This window comes from Gobio gobio, assembly GCF_949357685.1.
Source record: "Gobio gobio genome assembly, chromosome: 1".
Lineage (NCBI taxonomy): Eukaryota > Metazoa > Chordata > Actinopteri > Cypriniformes > Gobionidae > Gobio > Gobio gobio.
The window spans coordinates 69014561-69038435 of record NC_137097.1 but is presented as its reverse complement, the minus strand read 5'-3'; the positions used below and the strand labels follow the sequence as shown (position 1 = coordinate 69038435).

The following is a 23875-nucleotide window of genomic DNA, read 5'->3' as shown; positions in this document are numbered from 1 at the left end:
CACTAAAAACAAATAAATTACCTTAATTTCAACATTTATTCTCCTTATCCAGTCCTATGCAAGGCATGATGGAGACTAGAAATCCACTGCCTAGTTTCCGAAGTTATCAAGACAATTTCAATAAGTTACTACAACCTAACTTTTTTTTTAAAAAACTATTAACATAGAAATTTGAGTTTAAATTACAGACGATATAAAAGGGTTAGTTCGACTCACATGATTCGACTCACTGATTCATAACGCTTCGAAGCTTCATGATGCCGTGTTTTGAAATCGTAATCACTATATAAGTCGTTATTTAGATTTTTTTTGCGCACAAAAACTATTCTCGTCACTCCATAAAGTTATTGTAGAACCACTGTAGTGAGATGGACTTTGTAACGACGTCTTTAGTGCCTTTTAAGGGTCTTGAGAGTGAACTGTGCCATTGTGCCAATGGAGGCCTTTCAGAGCCATCAGATTTCAACTAAAATATCTTCATTTGTGTTCTGAAGATGAACGGAGGTCTGACGGGTGTCGAACGACATGAGGGTAAGTAATTAATGACAGAATTTTCATTTTTGGGTGAACTAACCCTTTAAGTTGATGTAATGAACAACATTATTATGTAAAAAGGCTCGGATTTTTAAAATGTTCTTTACAGTAGAAAACTACACTCTTTTAGGGTACCGTTCTATGGCTTCGCTGCAAACCCCTCCCCTTTTGAACCTTTATTAGTTATTAATAATGTATTTAATGTGATGTATGGACAGCAAAACTTGAATATTGAAACCACATCTACTACTTAAATTAGACTACAGGAACGGGGCTATCAACTACCATCCACTCTCTACATCACTCAACAATCACTTCTAGTTTTACTAGTTCAGTGTGTGCTCAGACCCCTCCCTCTCTACTGTTGCATGTCAAGACAGACACATTATCAGCGCTGTGCTCCATGAAACCAGAACACCTGTAAAGCTTCAGCTGAGATGTCTAACAAGCCGTCCTCTTAAAACCAGAAGAAAGCAGTACCTGCTGGAGGAAATGTCTGCAAGCCTTCCCGAAGAGGACCTCTCCTGTCCCGTGTGCTGTGAGATCTTCCAGGATCCGGTGCTTTTGCCATGTAGCCACACTTTCTGCAGGAGCTGTCTGAAGCACTTCTGGGAGAGCGCGGTCTTTCGCAGCTGCCCCGTCTGCAGGAGAAAGGCCTCCAAGAAAAGCCCTCTTTCAAACCGGGCCCTCAAAAACCTGTGTGAAGCTTTTCTGCTGGGGAGAGGCCAGGGAAGTGCGTCTGGATCGAACACCCTGTGCTGGAGACATGGGGAAAAGCTCAAACTCTTCTGTATGGTCGATCAGGAGCCCATCTGCGTGGTGTGCCAAGCCTCAAAAATGCACAAAGGTCACGACTGCTCTCCCACGGAAGAGGCGGCTCTGGACTGCAAGGTAGAGTTTGATAGAGCCACATTGTTTCGGCAAACTGTGCTACATTGTGTTGCTGTTCTCAAGATTTACAGCACCAGGGCACAAGAATGCTGTTTATCAAGTTTGCTTTGACATGATCTCAGTGTTTGGCCAAAAAAGATCATGGCAGGCTTTCAAACAACACCTTCTGCATTCGCCTCGTTCGAGCTCCCATTGTGGCATATGCGTCCCATTGTATTCTGGGAAAATCTGATCAGCTCCATCCAAAATGTCACATAAATCTTTCAAAGTTTACTTGCACCGTTGGATTAGGATAGTGCTGGAGAGAGAAGCTTGTATTAAAAAAGCTTTTTATGGGCCGGTTGTTCTCATCTGGTGGGTTGTAGGTCTCTTCTGGAAAAGAAAATATGCTAAATGCAAATACAACAAACCATATAGGCCCGGTTTCATAGACAGAGTTTATAATAAGCCAGGACTAGGCCTTAGTTCAATTAGGACATTTAAGTAGCTTTTATAAACGTGCCTTCGGAAAAAAAAAACGTTCCTGGTGTGCATTTTGAGAGAAAACAATGGCACTGACATATTTTAAAATATGTCGGTGCAAGTTGCTTTCAGTTAAAGTGCCCCTATTGTGGTATTTTAAAGTTTCCTGACGTTGTTTTGGAGGTCTCTTACAACAGGTTTACATGTGTCAAAAAACGTACATTTTCTCATAATATCTTTCTAAATCCCTCCTTTCGGCGAGCTACTCTGCTCTGATTGGCCAGATTGCTCAGTCTGTTGTGGCTAGTCTACCGCTTTCAGCACTTTTTGGAAGCTATACGCCCATTACCATAACTGAATTTTTAGCTCCGTTTTGAGGCTTCCTAATGCTGCGTTCACACCAAATGCGAATAGAGTTTGACGCGTGAACATTTTGAATCCATTCGCGCGTCCATTGCGTGTGAATTGGACGCGCGTATAAATTGAGCGTTTGAAGCGAAAGAGACACGCGTTCAAGGCGCTCCAGGAGAAATATGTCATAAAACACCACTCTGCCTCTTTTCATTTTCATTAAAAATATATATTAAACATTAATAGCCACACAAATGTGGTCCAGGCAACTCCTACATTATCTTCACTGCATGTTTATTTAAATTTCCTAAAAAAGTAAAGTGATGAAACTTCTCTTTGCCCTCAGTCAAAACGATTTGGCAGACAGCAAATTATAGATTCATGACACCAAAGTTAGATCCACACAAGATGAACCACTACAGGACATCAGAGCCAGTGGCAGACGGCAGAAGGACTGGCCGAGGAAAGGCTGCTCTCACCGGGGTTAATGAGCACTGAGCGCCAATGATCGCCTGGATCTCACAACTCCAAAAACGCAAGATTATTTTTTTTAAAATAGGCGCTCTCTTTATAAATAAACCACAGATTTAAGCTTTAAACTACATTCCCACCTGAAAAAGTCTTAAAACTACATTTTGTGACACAATAGTAGTATTTTTAAATTATGCAGGGTTTCTCATCACGTCACTTTACCACGTGATCGTAGCAAGCAGGCTCTTGATTGGTTAACGCGGCACGAATTGACGGCAAAGTTCAGATTTTTTAACTCGGTTGCAGATGTGAATTCGCTTCAAACGCGTGAATGCACAAAAAACACCACTTGCGCATAACGCACATATCGCGCAAGACACTCAATTTGCACACGAATGAGGCGGAATCGCGTCTATCACGCCGCGCGAAACGCGTCTATCACGCCGCGGGACTTTCAGACTCGCGTCACCGCGCCTTTACATTGACTTAACATTGAAATCACTCGCTCCTGACGCTCTATTCGTGTTTGATGTGAACGCAGCATAAAGCTCAGTGATTGTACACTCTATAAGGACAGTAACGATGATGTTGATTTTACCACATCAATCCGAGCGTGAGTGTGATGATGAAACATTGGAAGAACTAGTTATTCAACCCGAACCTTCATCACAACGACTTTCTCAGTGATATGCTACTCATTTTAAGGTACGTTATGAGATGTTCCAACTGTAATTCCTCAGCATTAGCATTACATCACAAGTGTATGTCCATCAACAAACCCATGTGTATATTTCTCATTTATTCCGTTGCACATGCGGGAACTGTATCAATAACAGCGCATATGTTAGCCCAGCACTAACGTGAATGACTGATGTGATAAACGTTTATAAAACAAATCTTGCTCCATCTTTTATCTTTACTCAAAGTATTAAGAACAACAGACAATCTGCATTAATAGACACAGTTTTAGGTAGTGGCCCACAGCTGATGAGCAGAAGTCTTTCAGTAAGACAGTCATAACGTGAGTTAACCAGAAACGTACACAATATAAAACAACGTATTTTGAACACCTGGTAGAAAATATATACATCAATAATTATTCATACTTGCAGGTTGTGATTTTGAGGAGCAGCTGGTCCAGATAAACTGGGTACTGACCCATCTCTCAAGAGCAAGCGTTTTGCAAATCCCGCGTTGAACTCCTAGACTTGAGAAGCAGTCGTCAGTAAAATGACGTGTTTGAGGGCGGGTCAACGTACAACATTATGCAAATGTCTGATCTAGTGACATAGAGATTCGAATGCGGATTAAAATTAAAAACGACTCTTTAACAGCTTGATTCTTTCTTTTGGGAGACAATAACTTTATTTCCATTCACAAGCAGCTATATTTCACACTGCATGAAAGGGAAAATTCGAAAAACCATAATAGGGGCACTGGATTTAGTCTGGGACTAGGCTTAAAGGGTTGATTCATTCACAATTATCCCATAATGTACTTACTTCCAGTTACATTTAGGATCGATTTTAAAGTACTATTACTTGTTTATAAATCACTCAATGACCTAGGACCTAAATACATTGCAGATATGCTGATAAAGTACAAACCCAACAGATCACTCAGATCATCGGGATCAAGTTAGAAATACCAAGGGTTCACTAAAAGCAAGGAGAGTCTACTTTTAGCTATTATGCCAGCCGTAGCTGGAACCAGCTTCCTGAACAGATCAGATGTGCTCCAACAGTAGCCACTTTCAAATCCAGACTCAAAACACATCTGTTTAGCTGTGCATTTACTGAAGGAGCTGTGCCACTGTACGTCCGACTGATTGCACCTTATCTTATCTATGTGTGACCGGTCTGGATCGTCGCTCTGCGTTGTGTTGTGTTGGCAATTAAAGCAGACCGGACAACAGAAATTCCTCAGACCAATTTTTATTCTGGGTGAATAAAAAAAGACACGTGAAAAAGAGGCCTTCACCGTTTCACCATTGGCCTTTCCCCAGCCGCGCTTACCGCGAACTGAACTTCATATTACAATTTTCAGATTGCATATGACCAGATCAACAATATTTAACATTTTTCTTAAATTCAAAACAATATTAACAGAAACATGGATGTAAAACATACCTGGGTGAATAAAAAAAGACACGTGAAAAAGAGGCCTTCACCGTTTCACCATTGGCCTGTCAGTCAAAACAGATAATTTTAGCCACAGATCTTGGTAAAACACATTTTCAAAACGAATACATATGTTCTATTAGCCTTCAATAAGATTAAACTTCATTTCTAGCACAAAAATAGTTATTTAATGGCACGAAAAAACTCATTTTTAGCTTCTTAGAGAGAGCTCAAACAAAACTCACCTTTCCCCAGCCGCGCTTACCGCGAACTGAAGGAAAGCAACCGGAACTCATTTCTTAAAGGGGACACGTACCATATTCAACAATTACAACAAACACTTTAGAAATGCATATAGAAACATAGAAAACAGCTCAAATAACAGAAAATAATATTAAAAGAGTACAAAATAATTGTGTAAATTGATAAAGAGAGAGATTTTGTGAAATTAATAAATTGATATAACATCTGTTACATTCACCTCCCCTAATTTCACCAAAATTCTCCAAATGCATAAAGAGGATTTCCTAAAGAATCACAATCACAAAAACAATAGTTACAGCAATGAAAGCTATCTGTCTTAACAGATACAGAGAAATCTGAGGGTGATCAGGCCTCAAAATCTCCTAGTAAAGTATGTTGCCAAGTACACCATACCACACTTAACCTTTGCAACAAATCCTCATTCACATTATTCTTTTATCTCAAAGAAAAATGAACTTCCTACTCAATCATGAAAATTAGAATAGGCTTAAAAGGGACTGTGACTTTTTATGGAATTTGTTTGACAAGTTTGCCATCTTAAATGGTTTGTGGGCCATGGTCTCAATCAAACGGTTGACTTTCTTTACTACTCTGCCAGCCCGCGTTGTAATTGTGCCTTGCGCTTGCTCAGAACCTGACATTGACACATCATCACAGACAGGTAAATCGGAGTCAGTAATACCTGAATTGGTAAAGTCAACTGTTGCCGATACATTGTCACAATCAGAAGGTCCTGTGTTCAGTGTTTTCTCAGGGAACATCTGGTTTTGACTGTCTTCACCAGAAGTAACACAGTAAGTGTCATCACTTTCATTTTCCTCCAGTTCCATTTGTATATCAAGAGGTTCTGAACTCTGTGAAACATCCTCATTTAATACTAATGAATGCGTTTTGTTTTCAGGATCCTCATCCTCCAAGGAATCAGTGGAATTAGTTGATCGGCTCTCACACTCAGAATCACTCAAGTAATCGGCAACCATTGATCCACATGTTTCATCCTCAGGACATGTCACTGGTAAGAAACTGATGTCCAAGAGCATATTCCGATGTACCACTTTGGTGTGTCCTTTGCCATCCTTCACTTTGTATATGTGTGTTTGAGGGTCATTATCCACAATGGTGTACACTGTAGGTTCCCATCTGTCTGCCAACTTTCTTTTCCCTCTTTCTCCTTTATTGGCAATGAGCACTCTATCTCCATTGTTCAAATGTACTCCCTTGATCTTGCGGTTATAAATCTTTGTCTGTTTATTCTGTTCTCGTACAGCATGTTTTTGAGCAATTTCGGCTGCTTCGTGAAGATGAGACATTAAAGTTGTAACATAGCTGCTGTAATCAACAATCACTGGATCCTTCGATACTTGCTTGAACATTACATCCACAGGTAATCGTGGGACACGTCCAAACATCAGTTGGAAAGGTGCGTAACCCGTCGTCTCATGTACTGTTGAGTTGTACGCGAAGGTCAGAGTCTGAATTTGTTGTGGCCACTTATCCTTGGATCTCAGGGGCAAGGAACGAAGCATACTTCCTAGGGTTCGGTTGAACCGCTCCGTGATGCCATTTCCCATCGGATGATAGGCAGTCGTGTGAGATTTGGAGACCCCAGAAATTTTTAGCAATTCAGCAATGAGTTCACTCTCGAAATTTGTTCCTTGATCCGTGTGGATCCGCTCAGGGAAACCATACACGCAGAACACATGGTCCCATAACTTCCGAGCAACTTGCTTAGCCGTCTGATTGATGCAAGGAAAGGCGTGTGCAAGTTTAGTGAAATGGTCCGTCAGGACCAACACATCCACTGAACGCTGTTTATTATCTTCTGCACTCCAAAAGTCAAGACAAACCAACTCCATAGGTGCAGAAGTTTTAATGCTTTCCAGAGGAGCTCGAGCAGCTGGCTCAGGTGTTTTTGCTAGAACACACCTCTTGCAACACTTCACGTATTCTCTGATCTCACGCTCCATCTTGGGCCAGAAGAAGCGCTGTCTCGCCAAGTGAACTGTTCTAGCCTGTCCTTGGTGTCCAGCAAGATCATGAAGACAATGTAGGGCTTTTTCCACCATGCTCTGAGGCAGAACATACTGATGTCTTCTCTGTCTGCTCATTGGATCCTTAGTTACCCTGTATAAAATCCCATCACACATTTTTAGCCGCTCCCATTGCTTGACAAGGGTCAAAGCTCTGTAGTCAAGCTTTTCTCTCTCTCTTCTTGAAGGACGTCTTTTACGAAGTACAAAAGGGAGAACCTTGGAAATGGTGAGGTCGAGTTCTTGACTTCTTTGCAACTCATCATGAGAGAACATAGGCAAAGGCTGTTCACCTTGGCTAGTGTCTGCAACCTGCTGAACTAACTGCACTAATTGAACTGCTCGGGTCCTTGTCGCCGTTTCCCAGTCATCCTGGACTTGGCAAAGTGTCTCAACAGCTACTGGATCACATGACTGCAGATGACAACTTGATTGACATTCAACCTGATCATTTATCTTATGGCACTCAACCTTTAGACGAAACACATCCTGTATTCCTTCTTCACCTACATCATCGGCTTCAGTAAGTAATCCTTTGTAACTCTCATTCATGAGCCTATGACTAATTGACCTAGCGAATGGATCTCTGCTTAAGGTATCAGCCACAATGTTCTTGACTCCTGCGATATGTTTTATGTCGAAAGAATAAGGGGCTAATTTCGAAACCCACCTTTGTTCACAGGCGTCGAGTTTTGGCTTAGTCATAATGTGCGTAAGTGGATTGTTGTCAGTCCAAACTGTGAAGCTGTGCCCCTTGAGCCAGTGGCTGAACTTTTCGCACACACTCCACTTCAAAGCCAAAAACTCGAGCCTATGCGCAGGGTACTTTTTCTGTGACGCAGACAGGGTTTTGCTGGCGAAGGCAATTGGCCGAGCTACTTCTTCCCCAGCTGGAACTTGGGACAGTACAGCACCTAGCCCGTCTAGAGATGCGTCAGTTGAAAGAATCAGAGGTCTGGAGAAATCGGGATGCGCAAGCACAGCACAGTTCAACAACTTTTCCTTGAGTGTATTGAAAGCAATATCACATTCTTCTGTCCAATCACTTGGATTCAGCTTTCTGAATGTGCCAACAGGCTTCTTAATTTTCTCTTTACCCCTTCTCTTCTGACCCGCAGTTAGAGCAAAGAGAGACTTGGCAATCGAAGAACAATTAGGAATAAAGTGTTGATAGTAGAAAATCATTCCTAAAAATGACTTGATTCTTCGCGCTGATGGAGTGCAACCATCTTCCTCCATAAGTTGCAGCTTGGACATTTTGGATATAACATCCACCTTCGTGAAGTCCACAGAGACACCATGGCCAGAAATAACATGACCCAAGAATTTCACTGAATCACGCAAGAAATGACACTTTTTGGGACTCAATTTGAGGTGATGTAACCTTAGCCGCTGAAAAACCATTTCAAGCCTGCTCAAAGCCTCTTGCTCAGTGGGCGCGAACACAAGCAAATCATCTAAATAGCAGAGCAAACTGCTGAAGTTCATATCCCCAAAAATGCTAAGCATCATCCGCATGAACGAAGCTGGGCTGTTGCACAGTCCTTGTGGCATGCGGTTATACTCATGTAGTCCCATGGGAGTAATGAAAGCAGTGTATTTCTTGTCTTGTTCATGCATGGGCAAGTTGTAGAATCCGGAGGTTAAGTCCAGAGTGCTGAAGTAATTGTTACCTCCTAAAGCAGCAAGGCAGTCGGACTGATGAGGGAGTGGGTGAGCATCTTTGAGTGTTCTTGCATTAAGCCACCTGAAGTCTGTACAGATGCGGAGGCCTCCATCCTTTTTCCACACAAGTACCAGTGGCGATGCATATTCGCTTGCTGATTTTCTAATTATCCCTTGCTCCTCCATTTCAGTTAACACCTGACGCAACTTCTGGTAATGAGCAGGAGGGATCCTCCGATATGGCAACCGGAAGGGCCTCTCATCTGTAAGTCGGATACGGTGTTCAAATTCCTTAGCCTCACCACAGTCTAAAGGATGCTTAGAAAACACGTCATTGTAATTCACCAATAACTGTACAAGTTTCTCTTTGGATGCATCAGTGACTTTGCAGAGATCAATGTTAATTTCGCTCAACCCAACATCTTGCAGTCTCAAATTTGAGGCACAATTTGGAGTAGCTTGCATCTCTGAACTAATGTCCTTTATCTTTCCAGTGCCCTGCAAGACTGGGAAATCTTCGACAGCCAGACAAGGTGAAACATCTGCCAATTTCCGATTCTTTCTTAGCGTGACAGGTTGGTCTGACAAATTGGTTATTTTCATAGGTACCCACCTATCACCCCACATAGATGTTATCACGCGGGCTACCATGATGTTTCTTGGCATAGTCTTGGAGGAAGTTGGTTCAATGAGAATGGTGCTCCCAAGGGACAATGGAGTGTTGCTGGGCAGTCTTCCCCACACTAAATGTTCTTGTCTAGCAGCAAGAGTGACAGCATGCTGGAGCTTTACTGTTCCAATTTTGCTAGGGATCTCATCATGTCGCCAGCGTGTGAGATTTGACATCACATCCAAAAAGTGTTCACCATCCGGCGATAACTGTGTAGCACTCTGCGATATGAAGTCCCAATACTCATCTGTGTCCTTCATTCGATTCACAATATGCTTGATCAAGTTGGTACCAAGAATTAAATCATCATGTTGTCCAGGAACAACGAGAATTGGAACTCGACAGCTGATGCCATACACTTTCATGCCAACTTCGTACAAACATTTTGGCTGTGCGGTCCTACCCCCAACACCGACAAGAATGATATTCTCAGGTAGTGATTTTTTGTCCAGGACGACGTTTTCAGCCAACAACCTTTGTTCAGCGGTCTCACTGAGGGTACAAGACATGGAGCCAGTATCAAGCATTCCTCTCATATGGAACTGGTCATTTACAATCACAGAAGTATAGAATAGATCATCAAAAGCCTTGATTTTCTGCATATTTTGTGCGTATATTACGCAGCTACCATCAGATGCTGTATGGCATGCATTCTCATACTGCTGTTCTAGATCACTTATGAGGGTTTGATCTTCACCCACACATCCCCTCTCCAAATGTGGGTCTAATGGTTTAAAGGACCAGCTCCTCGTTGCGAGTAGTTTACCTCCAGGCTGTCATGACTACTCCACTTCGGGCACTCTCTTTTCCTGTGTCCATGTTCAAAACAAAACAAGCATAAACCATCTCTTCTACAATGTGCAACTGTAGAATGGTCCATGCCTCTGCAAACTTTGCAAAAATTCCTGCTCACATTCCCACGTCTAAATGAATTTACAGGTGCAGAAGGGCTTTGCATGTTTTGTTTCAGCACACGATCAAGCAAATCGATGAGAGACTGAGTGCAGCTGTCACTCGTCTGAAATGATGGTGTAACTGGTAACCCACCTTGACCTGCTGACACATTCGACTCATTCCCAGATGTTCCATCATCTAAATTCGGCATTTGGGCATTGGCAGCTACAGTTTTCGCAAAGGCAGGACGGTTGGACTGTGCCTTCATTTGTGCTCTTTTCTCTGCTTGATATTCATCAAGACGTTCTTGTATTTCAGCTGCCGTCCACCTGTCAGCAGACTTGAACCTCAAAATAGTAGAAAGAGATTGGTCAGGGCAATGTTTAACAAACATTCGTGTCACCTCACGCGTAGGCTCTTCAATACTTCTGCCCTGTCTCCTCAAACACTCGTCAGCGACATCAACAGCTTTATTAAGCCGAATCCAATATTCCATTGCATTCTCTCCTGCTACAGGTAAAGTGCCATAAAAGTCAGCAAGCGGCATGGATGAATATGTCAATTCGCCAAAGTGCTGTTTGAGTACGTCTGTGACAATCCTTGGGTTTGTTTTAGGGTTCAGTGATGGATTGCTGCGTAATGCTATCTTGATCACATCTTTAGCTCTCCCCATTAAGTTCGACATGATCTCGTCCGCTTGTTCAGTTAAAGGAACACTTTTCTTCCTCAAATAAACAGCCATGAGTTCTTCCCATTCGTGTACTGATAATTTGTCGGATCCATCCCCTCTGAAACAGGGAGGTGCTTTAACATCAGGCTTCATCACTAACTTCATACCAGTCAAATTAAGAGAAGGCGACTCCATGAGAACCTGGCTCGTCTCTATGCTCTGCTTTGGATTATCAGGACACTCATTTTTTTCACTGCCTTTTTTCAGCTGATCAGATATCGACTGCCCTATTTGTTGAGCAAGCTGTGTGATTAAACTACTCAAATCTGCATTACTGTAGTCTCGGCTGTCTGAAGCAGCACCTTCACACTTTTCTGATTCAGTAGTATTTACTGTAGCAGGATTACGGGTAGAACAGAAATCAGGGGAACCAATATTAACTGTCCTTCTAAGTGGTGTCTGTTCAAGTTCACCAAAGATACGCCCCCTGGCAAAGCCCAATTCAAACCCATCACAAGGGGAGTAACTTGTCTTCTCACTATTTTGTGACATTTTGTGATATTGAGTTTTTTAGAGATCAACAAAAGTAAATTAGAACAGATAATGACCCCAGGAGAAAAAAATAACAGTTCACGTGTACCAAATAATCAAACAAAAACAGTATCAGATTCAAATGTCTCTTTTTTTTCCTGTTAATATGAACTTTCAACCTTTTTCTGAATCATGTGCAGGTTAACGTCCAACCTCTTTTCTTTGGCGCAGATACAGGCAGAATTTGGGTGCTCCACAATGTAGCAAACCCCGGCGATCAAACTGGCGTTGATCAAGGAGGACCCACGATGACTTGCATCAGAGAAAAGTCACGGCACCATTGTGACCGGTCTGGATCGTCGCTCTGCGTTGTGTTGTGTTGGCAATTAAAGCAGACCGGACAACAGAAATTCCTCAGACCAATTTTTATTCTGGGTGAATAAAAAAAGACACGTGAAAAAGAGGCCTTCACCGTTTCACCATTGGCCTTTCCCCAGCCGCGCTTACCGCGAACTGAACTTCATATTACAATTTTCAGATTGCATATGACCAGATCAACAATATTTAACATTTTTCTTAAATTCAAAACAATATTAACAGAAACATGGATGTAAAACATACCTGGGTGAATAAAAAAAGACACGTGAAAAAGAGGCCTTCACCGTTTCACCATTGGCCTGTCAGTCAAAACAGATAATTTTAGCCACAGATCTTGGTAAAACACATTTTCAAAACGAATACATATGTTCTATTAGCCTTCAATAAGATTAAACTTCATTTCTAGCACAAAAATAGTTATTTAATGGCACGAAAAAACTCATTTTTAGCTTCTTAGAGAGAGCTCAAACAAAACTCACCTTTCCCCAGCCGCGCTTACCGCGAACTGAAGGAAAGCAACCGGAACTCATTTCTTAAAGGGGACACGTACCATATTCAACAATTACAACAAACACTTTAGAAATGCATATAGAAACATAGAAAACAGCTCAAATAACAGAAAATAATATTAAAAGAGTACAAAATAATTGTGTAAATTGATAAAGAGAGAGATTTTGTGAAATTAATAAATTGATATAACATCTGTTACATATGCATAATCTTTTTATTCTTTTATTAACTGTTTTAGTTTCCTTTGTTCATTGTTGTTTTATCTATATCATCATTTAATTCTTTTTTGTTCTCTTTACAACTGATATTTCTATTTCTTATGCATATCACCATTTTATTTTTATCTTTTAAATTCTCTTTACAACTGTTTTAATTATTCTTGTTTTTATTTTTAATTCTTACACATGGTATTCTTATTTCTTATGTAAAGCACTTTGAATTGCCATTGTGTATGAAACGTGCTATACAAATAAACTTGCCTTGCCTTACTCTCCATCCATCCTAGGTGTATATAACTTTCTTCTTTCAGCTAACCACAATCGGGTTATATAAAAAATATTCCTGGCTCTTCCAAGCTGTATAATGGGAGTGAATGGTATACCTTCGATTTTGAAGCCCAAAAAAGCGCATCCATCCATCATAAAATACGGCTCCAGGGGGTTAATAAATGCCTCCTTTGTAAGAAAAATAACAATATTTATAACTTTATATACTGTAATCACTGGCTTTCGGTAATGTCCGTGGCAGAAGAGTGATCTCTGACCCAACGCATGACGTAGGATGTTCAAACTCTTGCGGTTCAAACAAATAGGGGCTGGGCAACAAACTCAAGCTCATCCAACATTTCTCTTTATAAATTCTCATTTTAGACTTCTAATTTTTGACTGGTGTTTTGTTTTGCTCTATCCTCAATAAGTCATGGTGTTGGGTCAGAGGTCACTACGTCTGTTACCGGAAACCAGTGATTATAGTTTATAAAATGGATATTTTTCATGTATTAACCCCCTGGCGCCATATGGATTACTTTTGTGATGGATGATGCGCTTTTTGTGCTTCAAAATCTAAGGTACCATTCGCTCCCATTATAAAGCTTGAAAGGATATTTTTTAATATAACTCCGATTGTGTGGTTGGCTGAAAGAAGAAAGTCATACACACCTAGGATGGCTTGAGGGTGAGTAAATGATGGGATCATTTTCACTTTAAGCATTGTCTGTGAAAGCGTGCAGGCACTCATAAGGCATAGTTAGGACAGCACAATAAATAAACATATTAACTTTTGATGCCCAAAGCAAAATCTTGTTCCCGAAGCACTGTTTTACACACATTACATTGAGGAATATATCCTTGGTTTGACTTTTAAGAAAGATAATTCATTTGCAGGATAAAATGTGTGCTGCCATGAAGATACTGCAGCATAAGCTGGAAGTATTCAACAAAGCAAGACAATCTTCAGTCTTTACTCTGGAGCACATTCGGGTAAATATTCTATTTAATCAGATTAGTGACTTTAGTCAGTCAGTAGATTTCTTCAATGGCAGTTATTTGTCTTAGAATCAGGCTCAGCGGGTTGAGAGACAGATGAAGGAGGAGTTTCTCGAGCTTCATCAGTTTCTGTATGAGGAGGAAGAGCGCAGGTTATCAGCACTGAAGGAGGAGGAAGAGCGGCGGGTCGCAGCCGTGAAGAACAGAGATGACGAGAACGCACAGAGGATATCATCTCTTACAGACATGATCAGGACAATGGAGCAAACCATAAACGCTGAAGATTTAACATTGCTGCAGGTAAGAATATTGACATCTTTTGTCTAATTCTTTCGCTCCTTCATTCATTCATTCGCCTTTATCTTTTACAGAACTTCAAAGCTACTGTAGAGGGGTAAGTATATCTATGGTTTTCTTTTTGTTACAATTTCCCTTTGATTTCTCCTTTTTTTTAGGCCGCAACCTACAAATGGCCGCGAGGGGAACCATATACAGTACAAAAATATGTTCTCTGTGTCATCTTTTTATGTCTATGACCTATAAGACCTGTATATAAAAAGTCACTGTTTGGATTTAAATAAGCAAAATGCTTAAGAGTCAATGATTGGGTCATTATTACAGTGAATATTATGTTTCTAGCGTGCTATATGTTTGGCAACAGTTCTTCTAACCCTAATCGATGGAGTGTGTAGGTTTTCATTTCTTAATCAACCGTGTATGAAAGACACATCACAGCCAGGTCACAATGTCAAGATTCATCAAGCTCAGACTGTGAAAGAATGAAGAATCATTTTCACACATGAATCGGCTCCTCTGAGTCCAGACCTTAAATTCATTGAAAGTCTTTGGGATGTGCTGGAGGAGACTTTACAGCGTGCTGGACTCTTGCATTGTCAATACAAGATCTGGACCAGAACTGATGCACCTCTTGATGGAAATGACATTTTTATCAAGAGGTGCATACATTTTTGGTCAAAGATCTTGTATTGACAATGCAAGAGTCAAGCATTTTTATTTTTATTTTTTTGCAGAACATGGAGCACATTGCAGGATCCAGAATGCATGTCTGGATCATTGTTGGATGAAGCGAAGTATCTTGGGAATCTGAAGTACAAGGTCTGGGAGAGCATGCAGGCAGTTGCACCTTACAGTAAGAACCTCTTTAAAGTACAGAAGGACACAGATAAGAATAGCCTAAAGCTTAACCTTTATATCTGAGAGGACACACATTTTGAAATCCTGCCTTGGGTTAATTGCTGCAAAGTTGTAAGTATTTAACGCTGGGTTAATCATCTGGGTTAAAGCTGATAAGACCACATACTGCATATTGGGATTTTGTAGTGTCATATTAGCAGCTATAATTAAATCAATCTACATTAAAATTATTTAAAGTGTTCATAACACACAGTTTCTGCCAGTTTCATGTTAATCTTAGGTACCTATAGAGTAGTGATGCATCCTTCATATCTCAGAAGAGTTTTTAGTTTTATAATTTTTTATAAAAGACAGATACGCTGTACAGATTCTTTCTGAAAACAGCCGTACTCGTGGAGGCCAGCAGTGGGCAGAGCTAAAGAGTCACGAGCACACACACACCTATGACACACACACAATACATCATGGGATTATCCCTGGATAAATTGCGATTCTCTATACGTTCGTGTTGTTGACATTACATGTACTTGCACGCCGATTGCCAACAAAACACAGACATTTGATGCAGTTTCACACACCGCCTGCGGTTTCCACTTGGATGATGCGATGGCAGCCACAGCACAACGGCTCCAGTGTGCTCACCACACACCAGTTATAGGTGGAGAGGAGAGAGGGTGATAGAGCCAATGGATGGGGATTATTAGAAGGCCATGATTGGTAAGGGCCAATGCAGGGAATTTGGCCAGGACACCGGGATTACACCCCTTCTCTATTACGAGAAGTGCCATGGGATTTTTAATTACCACAGAGAGTCAGGACCTCGGTTTGCATTAGACTGCAAAGATTGCAACCAAATGCAAAGATTATGTGTGTTCCCGCATCGGTTCACAATTGAAAAGTTTATAATGACAAAAACAAAAAACAGTAAATGACAAATGAAAGTATTAGTAAATTATTATGCCGCATAAAATCCAGTCCAGTTTCACAATGGCAATTTTATATATATATATATATATAATATATATATATATATATACACTCACCTAAAGGATTATTACGAACACCATACTAATACTGTGTTTGACCCCCTTTCACCTTCAGAACTGCCTTAATTCTACCTGGCATTGATTCAACAAGGTGCTGAAAGCATTCTTTAGAAATGTTGGCCCATATTGATAGGATAGCATCTTGCAGTTGATGGAGATTTGTGGGATGCACATCCAGGGCACGAAGCTCCTGTTCCACCTCATCCCAAAGACGCTCTATTGGGTTGAGATCTGGTGACTGTGGGGGCCATTTTAGTCCAGTGAACTCATTCATGTTCAAGAAACCAATTTGAAATGATTGGAGCTTTGTGACGTGCATTATCCTGCTGGAAGTAGCCATCAGAGGATGGGGACATGGTGGTCATAAAGGGATGGACATGGTCAGAAACAATGCTCAGGTAGGCCGTGGCATTTAAACGATGCCCAATTGGCACTAAGGAGCCTAAAGTGTGCCAATAAAACATCCCCCACACCATTACACCACCACCACCAGCCTGCACAGTGGTAACAAGGCATGATGGATCCATGTTCTCATTCTGTTTACGCCAAATTCTGACTCTACCATCTGAATATCTCAACAGAAATCGAGACTCATCAGACCAGGCAACATTTTTCCAGTCTTCAACTGTCCAATTTTGGTGAGCTTGTGCAAATTGTAGCCTCTTTTTCCTATTTGTAGTGGAGATGAGTGGTACCCGGTGGGGTCTTCTGCTGTTGTAGCCCATCCGCCTCAAGGTTGTGCGTGTTGTGGCTTCACAAATGCTTTGCTGCATACCTCGGTTGTAACGAGTGGTTATTTCAGTCAAAGTTGCTCTTCTATCAGCTTGAATCAGTCGGCCCATTCTCCTCTGGCATCAACAAGGCATTTTCGCCCACAGGACTGCCGCATACTGGATGTTTTTCCCTTTTCACACCATTCTTTGTAAACCCTAGAAATGGTTGTGCGTGAAAATCCCAGTAACTGAGCAGATTGTGAAATACTCAGTCCGGCCCGTCTGGCACCAACAACCATGCCACGCTCAAAATTGCTTAAATCAACTTTCTTTCCCATTCTGACATTCAGTTTGGAGTTCAGGAGATTGTCTTGACCAGGACCACACCCCTAAATGCATTGAAGCAACTGCCATGTGATTGGTTGATTAGATAATTGCATTAATTAGAAAACAGGTGTTCCTAATAATCCTTTAGGTGAGTGTATATATTAAGGATGCACCGATGTATCGACTGATGGGTTATTAATGAACTGCGTGAAGGCACTTAGCTGTAAAGTCTGCTGCATAATCCAAGATTATGTGTAATATTCCTGCTGCACTGCTGTCTGTGTTTTAATGTTTATCAAACAACAAAAGACCAAAAAAACTAAAAATAAATCGCTCACTTCTCTTGACTAAACTTTCATAAGGATTCATTTCCGCGATGCGGACAACGCAGACAGAATCCAGTCATAATGCGGAATGGCACAGAATGTTTTGATGAATAAATAAAACGTTGGTTAGTCACTCAAATCAGTCGCGATATATACTAGTGTCTGTGAATATTAAGCTGCAAAAAGACTGTTTAAATATGAATCCTGCATGTTTCTCTGGCTCTGTGAATGAATGGAGATGCCTGGCTTCATTTAGCCTAACATTTCCTCTTTCTCTCTCACACACACACACACACACACACACACACACACACACACACACACACACACACACACACACACACACACACACACACACACACACACACACACACACACACACACACACACACACACACACACACACACACACACACACACACACACACACACACACACACACACACACACACACACACACACACTGAAACTGGCGGCCACCTCAATATGAGACACGAATGCATCTCCAGTCACTTCATGAGCATTTTACCGTTTTATTCGACAAAATCTATCGTCATATCAAAACACACACAGGAACTTGAAGCACACGGCAACCCGTCAAAATAAAAGTTCAGCTTAACAAAGTAATTGTGACAGGATTAATGTTGTACAGAAGAGCTACGTCTCAATGTAATAATAATATGCATTTAATTTATACAGTGAAGAATATGCAGTGTTATTTAACATTAAACCTACTTAAAAAGCTCTGTTTATTTCATATTTTCTGTTGTTAATGTAATGTTTTGGGGGTTTTTACTTTAAAAACACTCTATTTTAAATGACAAAATTTCAAATAAGAGGGCAAGTGACAAAAATCGGTATCAACCAATAATTGTTTGTTTAAATCGGTATCGGAATCAGCCCCAAAAAATCATATCGGTGCATCCCTAATATATATACACATACGAGTCAGATACACTGCTTGTTTTCAACGTTGTGTCTTCTTTCGTCAGGCCCAATAATTCTGGACCCAAACACAGCCCACCCTTGCTTGACACTGTCTGATAACCTCACCAGTCTCCACTATAGCACCCCAAACCAAGGGCTCCCAAATAACCCTGAGCGTTTCCATATCAGTGCAGAGGTGCTGGGCTGCCCTGCGCTTAACTCAGCAAGCCACAGCTGGGAAGTTGAGGTTGGTGACAATGAGGACTGGATCCTGGGCTTGGCCAGCGAGCGTGTGAAGAGAGATCAGGAAGTACCTGCGAGACCAGAGAATGGCTTCTGGACCATCTGCCTCCGTGATGGGCAATACAGGGCTATGGCATCACCCCCAACAGCTCTAAAAGTGGAGGACAAACTGCAGAGGGTCTTGGTTCAGCTGAACTGGGACAGAGGGGAGGTGATTTTTTCAAAGCCATCATGTCAGGAAATTCTATACACTTTCAAACATGTCTTCACAGAAAAGTTACTGCCGTACTTCTACACGCAAAGCAAGCATCCTTTGCGAATTATATCCAAGCCTGCGTTGGTGTCTACATGAAAGTATCATTTAAAACAGGGAAAGGATGATTTTGAAAATATAAACTGTGAAAAATACATTACATATACAAATTTGTCAGAGGCTTAAAGCGGTTTACGTTTGATCAGTTCATCCATCTCCTGGAAATTAACCCCTGTTTTTGCCATTGCTAGTGCCATGCTCTACTGTTTGAGCTAAAGCAGTCGATAGGGTAATATAACCTCTTAATAGTACACTACACTTATATTCAATAGATGCACACTACATATCCAAAGATATATACTTCAACAGGTTCAACTGAAATGGTATTGTACAAAGCAGCCCAAAGAGTTCTAAGGGGCCGTTTACACGACACCGTTTTCAACTAAAAAAAGAAAACTTTTTATGTGTTTTGGACATTCATTTACACAACAACAGCATTTTGGGGGTTTCAAAGTGCAAACACGATACAGTTATCATCTCTGTGTAAACTACAAAAACGCACATTTGTGAAAACGGTGACAGCATGCATATTACGTGTTAACAGGTATAATCTATAGGTGTAATGTTTCTTTACAAAGTGACATCGCCAACTACTGCATTTTCGGGTCTAAAAATGCAAAAACAGGTTTCAAAGTGCAAGTTTTTGAAAACGATACCACTATCGTCTGATTGAGACATCATGCACGTTTTATGTGTTCAGTCTATAGGCACGTAGTGTTTCTTCAAAAAGTGACATAGCCAACTACTGGCCTGGCATGAACAATACAGCGCTTTTAGTCGTTTTCAAAGATCATTGTGAATGGGGATCATTTGACAACGTTGTCGTCTGTACGCAAAAAACGCAAAGGCAAAATGTTTCAGTTTTTAGTACATCGTTGTCAGGTAAACGTGCCCTTAATGTGCCTGTGACCTTGTCTCACAATTTTGATTTCTACACATTAATATGCAAACTTATCTTTACTGCTATTAAAAAACATTCAAACAAATTCCTCAATGATTGTGTCAATGATTGATTTTTGAGTCAAATGGATATTGAATGCACAAAAAATAAATACATTTTAATGTTGAATAGTTAAGTTCAATGATTACTGTAGATGCAAAATTAATAGTGTCACCTTTTGTTGAATTTCTCTGTTTTGAAGGAAAAATATTTGATTTAGCCTGCATGATTTGAGCAGAACATGGAATTTTTGTAAGCTGTTTGTTGGGGGAATCCATCCAAAATTGTACAAAATATTAATTTGTCTACACAACACAACTGAAGAGTTTTAGCATTTAATCAAATAGTTATTTTTTATTTGTGGTATAATTCTTTCCCCAAGAAACATAATCGAATTCTGATGTTACAGGACGATCACTGACCATCAAAAAAGCAATTTTGCTTGGTTTATTATAAGAATTTATATTATATCAGGATTTGAAAACAGCCCTATGTATGCATAATATAAAAGTACACCACTAGACTATCATGACTCACTGGTGTCCCCTCAAAAAACCTTGGTGAATAACATCCCGGCATGTAAGATCTTATCGCCCTGATTGGGTGCATGTTTTGAATGTTATCCAGATCTTAACTCACCTGTAACCTAGTGTTCAATGAGTAGGAGAGCCAGGATACCCTGGCGGAGGACTGGGGCCAATTGTAAGCTTTGCTTGACCCCAGTGAAAACTCTTGAACCAACACAAACCTGAGATGCAGACAAGAGGAAGCCACTGGATGCACTTAGGATGAGTCAGAGCAACACAACCTCATGGGATCACATTTTAAAGATAAATATGGTCAAAGATGACAAATAACAAATGTTTGAACAAATTTATTTCTGGGGTCCATTACAAACAGACCAAAAAACAACTTCCCATAAAGGTCTTTCCTCATTTTTGCTCTGTTACACATGGTGGCGCCACAACACTTTAAATGAACCATTGAATGTTTTATTTAGGATTCACAAAATATAGTTATATGTTAAAGCTTGGAAAGTTACAAACAATGCATATTTGCATAATGAATTCAGTGTTAAAATTCATCAAAGACATAACTGAAAGAGTCTAAAACCTCCAGTACAATAATTATTTTTGCTACAAAGATCCAAGTTTTTTAATAGATTTATATCAATTTATAATAGATTTGATATTTATATAGCATATAGCAAACCGAAGAGCTATGAAAATGCAGTACTACTAGGCTACAGTAGTATGTTAAATATTCTGAGATAATATTTCAGATATTATTTCAGGCAGAAGTTATCATTCCTTTGGCTTGTCTCGTTTCTTGCAGCTTAACTTCTTCACACAAGATTCTGGCAAGAATGGCACTTTCTCCAGGCGGGACAAATAAGTTAAGGGCTGGATAGTGCTGCTGATGTTTAAAAAGGCATAGCCCACTGGCTGCACATAGCAAGTGAAGATCTTATGTGGGTAATGGTCTTCAAATGGGAACAGAGCAACTGGAGGAAGATAGTTGGTCATGATGATGATCAAGATAGACAGCACCATCTTAAACGCCTTTCTTTTCATAGGATGCATCTCATCTTTACCAGAGCCTCGTGAGCGTTTCAGGGCCAAGAGGATGGCAATGTTACACACCACCATCCAGGTGAAAGCAAACAAGACCTGACCAGTGAAAACCTTTTCAAAGTTGAGCAGGCCACCAACGGTTTTGGCCGCAGCATAAGCAAAAGTGAGCAGCAGAACCACAATGGACAGGCCGACCCTGTATTTCATGTGCTTTAACTGTCCGAATGCGATGGGGAAGAGAACGGCTATAAATCGATCCAGACAGACACACGAGAGGAAGAGCGGCCCACTAGTGTCCTTAACACCAAAGGAGAACTTCAGAGCCATCCAACCCATATCACTCTTCCAGTGGTAGAAATTGAGGAAAGCTATGATAGTCATGAATCCGAAGTAGGCGTCCATGAAAGCCAGGCAGCCCAGGAAGATGTCAGAAGTTAAAGGCTCATTTCGGGTGTTTATTAGGTTTGCTATGACCAGGATGTTGGCAGGTATTCCTATGATCACGTTGAAGGATTGTATAGTTAGGTCAAAAATGATACCACTCACCATTTGTTTGCACTCGTCAAACACACTGACAGCCTGTGTCGCATTGATTGAATCGGTAGTCATGTTAGTGGGCAGGTTGCTTTTAAGGACGTAACTTGCTCTTGAGTCGTGACGTAGTCGGCCCTCCATTAATTCTGAGGAGCTGAAACCAATGATTGAGATTCTGGAAAAGGAGAAAATGACAAGATAGCTGAACATATTAACAAACCAATATAATTTGTCTGTTAACCTTAATAATATCGGTTTGAGATTTAGATTGTTTTAAAATAAATAAAGCCTTAGGGGTGACCAAACCTGCTCCTGGAGGGCCACTGTCTTGCATATCAATAATGCATACTTGAACCAGCTAATCAAGGTCTTGACTAGAAACTACACAGGTGTGTTGGGGTAGGCTAAACTCTGTAGGACATTGGCCCTTCAGAAGCAGGATTGGACACCCCTAGCTTATGTCCTCTGAGTGAGGCAGGAGTAGCCTATCCTGCTCCTGGACAGGACAATCGTTCAGGGTTTAGCTACAACCCTAATCAAACACACCTGAACCAGATGGTTACCTGGAAAGTTGCATGCATGGGGTTCTGAAGCAGCTTTTAAATGTGCAGGAAACGAGCAATTCAGGATTGGCTACCCTTCACTTTAGTTGGTAAGGCCAACGTGGCATTTGTGCATGTGGAACTGTGCTGTAAGCTTCATAGACTTAGGAAAAAGGTCTTCACCAGGGGTAGACAATCATGTTCCTGGAGCGCTACTATCTCACAGAGTTTAGCTCCAACTCCAATCAAACCCAAATCAGCTAATCAAGGTGTTCAGGATTACTTGAAACTGACATGATTACTTCATGTGTTGGTCCAGGGTTGCAACTGAAGTGTGCAGGAAGGTAGTCCTGTAGGAGCAGAGTTGTACACTTTCCTGAGTGGTAATTAGTTCTATTTGGTACAGGGCATCTGAGAAGATTCAATCTTAATGGCAATTCATGGATCATCTCCAATTTTGTGATCTGACAATACATCAGCTATGACAAATAGTGTCTCCCCCTGGGATATTCTCCTGTTATCCCACTACATATACCCACAGGAGGGGAGCCACTGCACAAACACAAGTGCACAGAGTACACAAAAACACATCTGTGCAGAACAACTCTTGAGAGGGAATTCAGGGTCCATAGAAGACAGACATGAGACCCGCCCTGTTTCTTCAGCTTGGATATATAAGAGCAGAGCTCTTGTACATTGTGAAAAGTATTGATTCAACATGAAAATTGATTGGCAAGGAATGTCAACTTCTATTGATTGATTTTTATAATTAACGCTGTGTTTCTCCAAGTTCTGGAATACCCCTAACACTGCACATTTGGTATGTCTCCCTAATCTAAGGGTGTCCAATCCTGGTCCTGGAGAGCAAATGTGCTGCAGCCTCTAGTCATCTTGAAGATCTTGTTAAGCTGGTTTAGACATATTTAATTAGGGTAGGAAGTAAACCATGCAGGAAGTCGTCCCTCCAGGGCCAGAATTGGACATCCCTGCTCTAATCAAACACCTCATTAGCATGTGTTACAGTAAGATAAGGGGAAACGCTAAATGTGCACTGCTGGGGGTCCTCCAGGACAAGGGTTAGGAAACATAAAACATGTCAAATATAATGTGTGAAGGACTAAGGATCTTCATCTGGTTCATCTGTCTCCTTTACAGTGAAGCACCACCCTGTTAAGTCTGAAGGGACAGTAGGCTTCATCTGTTCTTGTCATGCCATTCTCTGTACCACTGCTCCACTGAGGCCTCAGAAGGTCCCCTGTGGCCCTACTCTCTCTGCCTTCAAGCTAAACTCTCTCCAGTGGTACGTCTGC

At 41.0% G+C, this 23875-nt stretch overlaps 2 protein-coding genes across 2 annotated transcripts; one reads left to right on the top strand and one right to left on the bottom strand.

The window, feature by feature from the left end:
• The first annotated feature begins 922 nt into the window (after window positions 1-922).
• On the top strand, window positions 923-19966 carry LOC307132908 (zinc-binding protein A33). Its single transcript, XM_079827521.1, has 6 exons — window positions 923-1425; window positions 13824-13919; window positions 13995-14225; window positions 14297-14319; window positions 14957-15075; window positions 18485-19966. Exons 1-6 carry the CDS (start codon window positions 1027-1029, stop codon window positions 19012-19014), a joined length of 1398 nt encoding a protein of 465 aa, XP_079683647.1. The 5' UTR covers window positions 923-1026; the 3' UTR covers window positions 19015-19966.
• A 1253-nt stretch (window positions 19967-21219) lies between these two features.
• LOC307122887 (uncharacterized protein) lies at window positions 21220-22098 on the bottom strand (the record flags this gene model as incomplete). The annotated part of the gene is made up of 1 exon (XM_079811195.1): window positions 21220-22098. One exon carries the CDS (start codon window positions 22096-22098, stop codon window positions 21220-21222), a length of 879 nt encoding a protein of 292 aa, XP_079667321.1.
• Between the last annotated feature and the right edge of the window lie 1777 nt (window positions 22099-23875).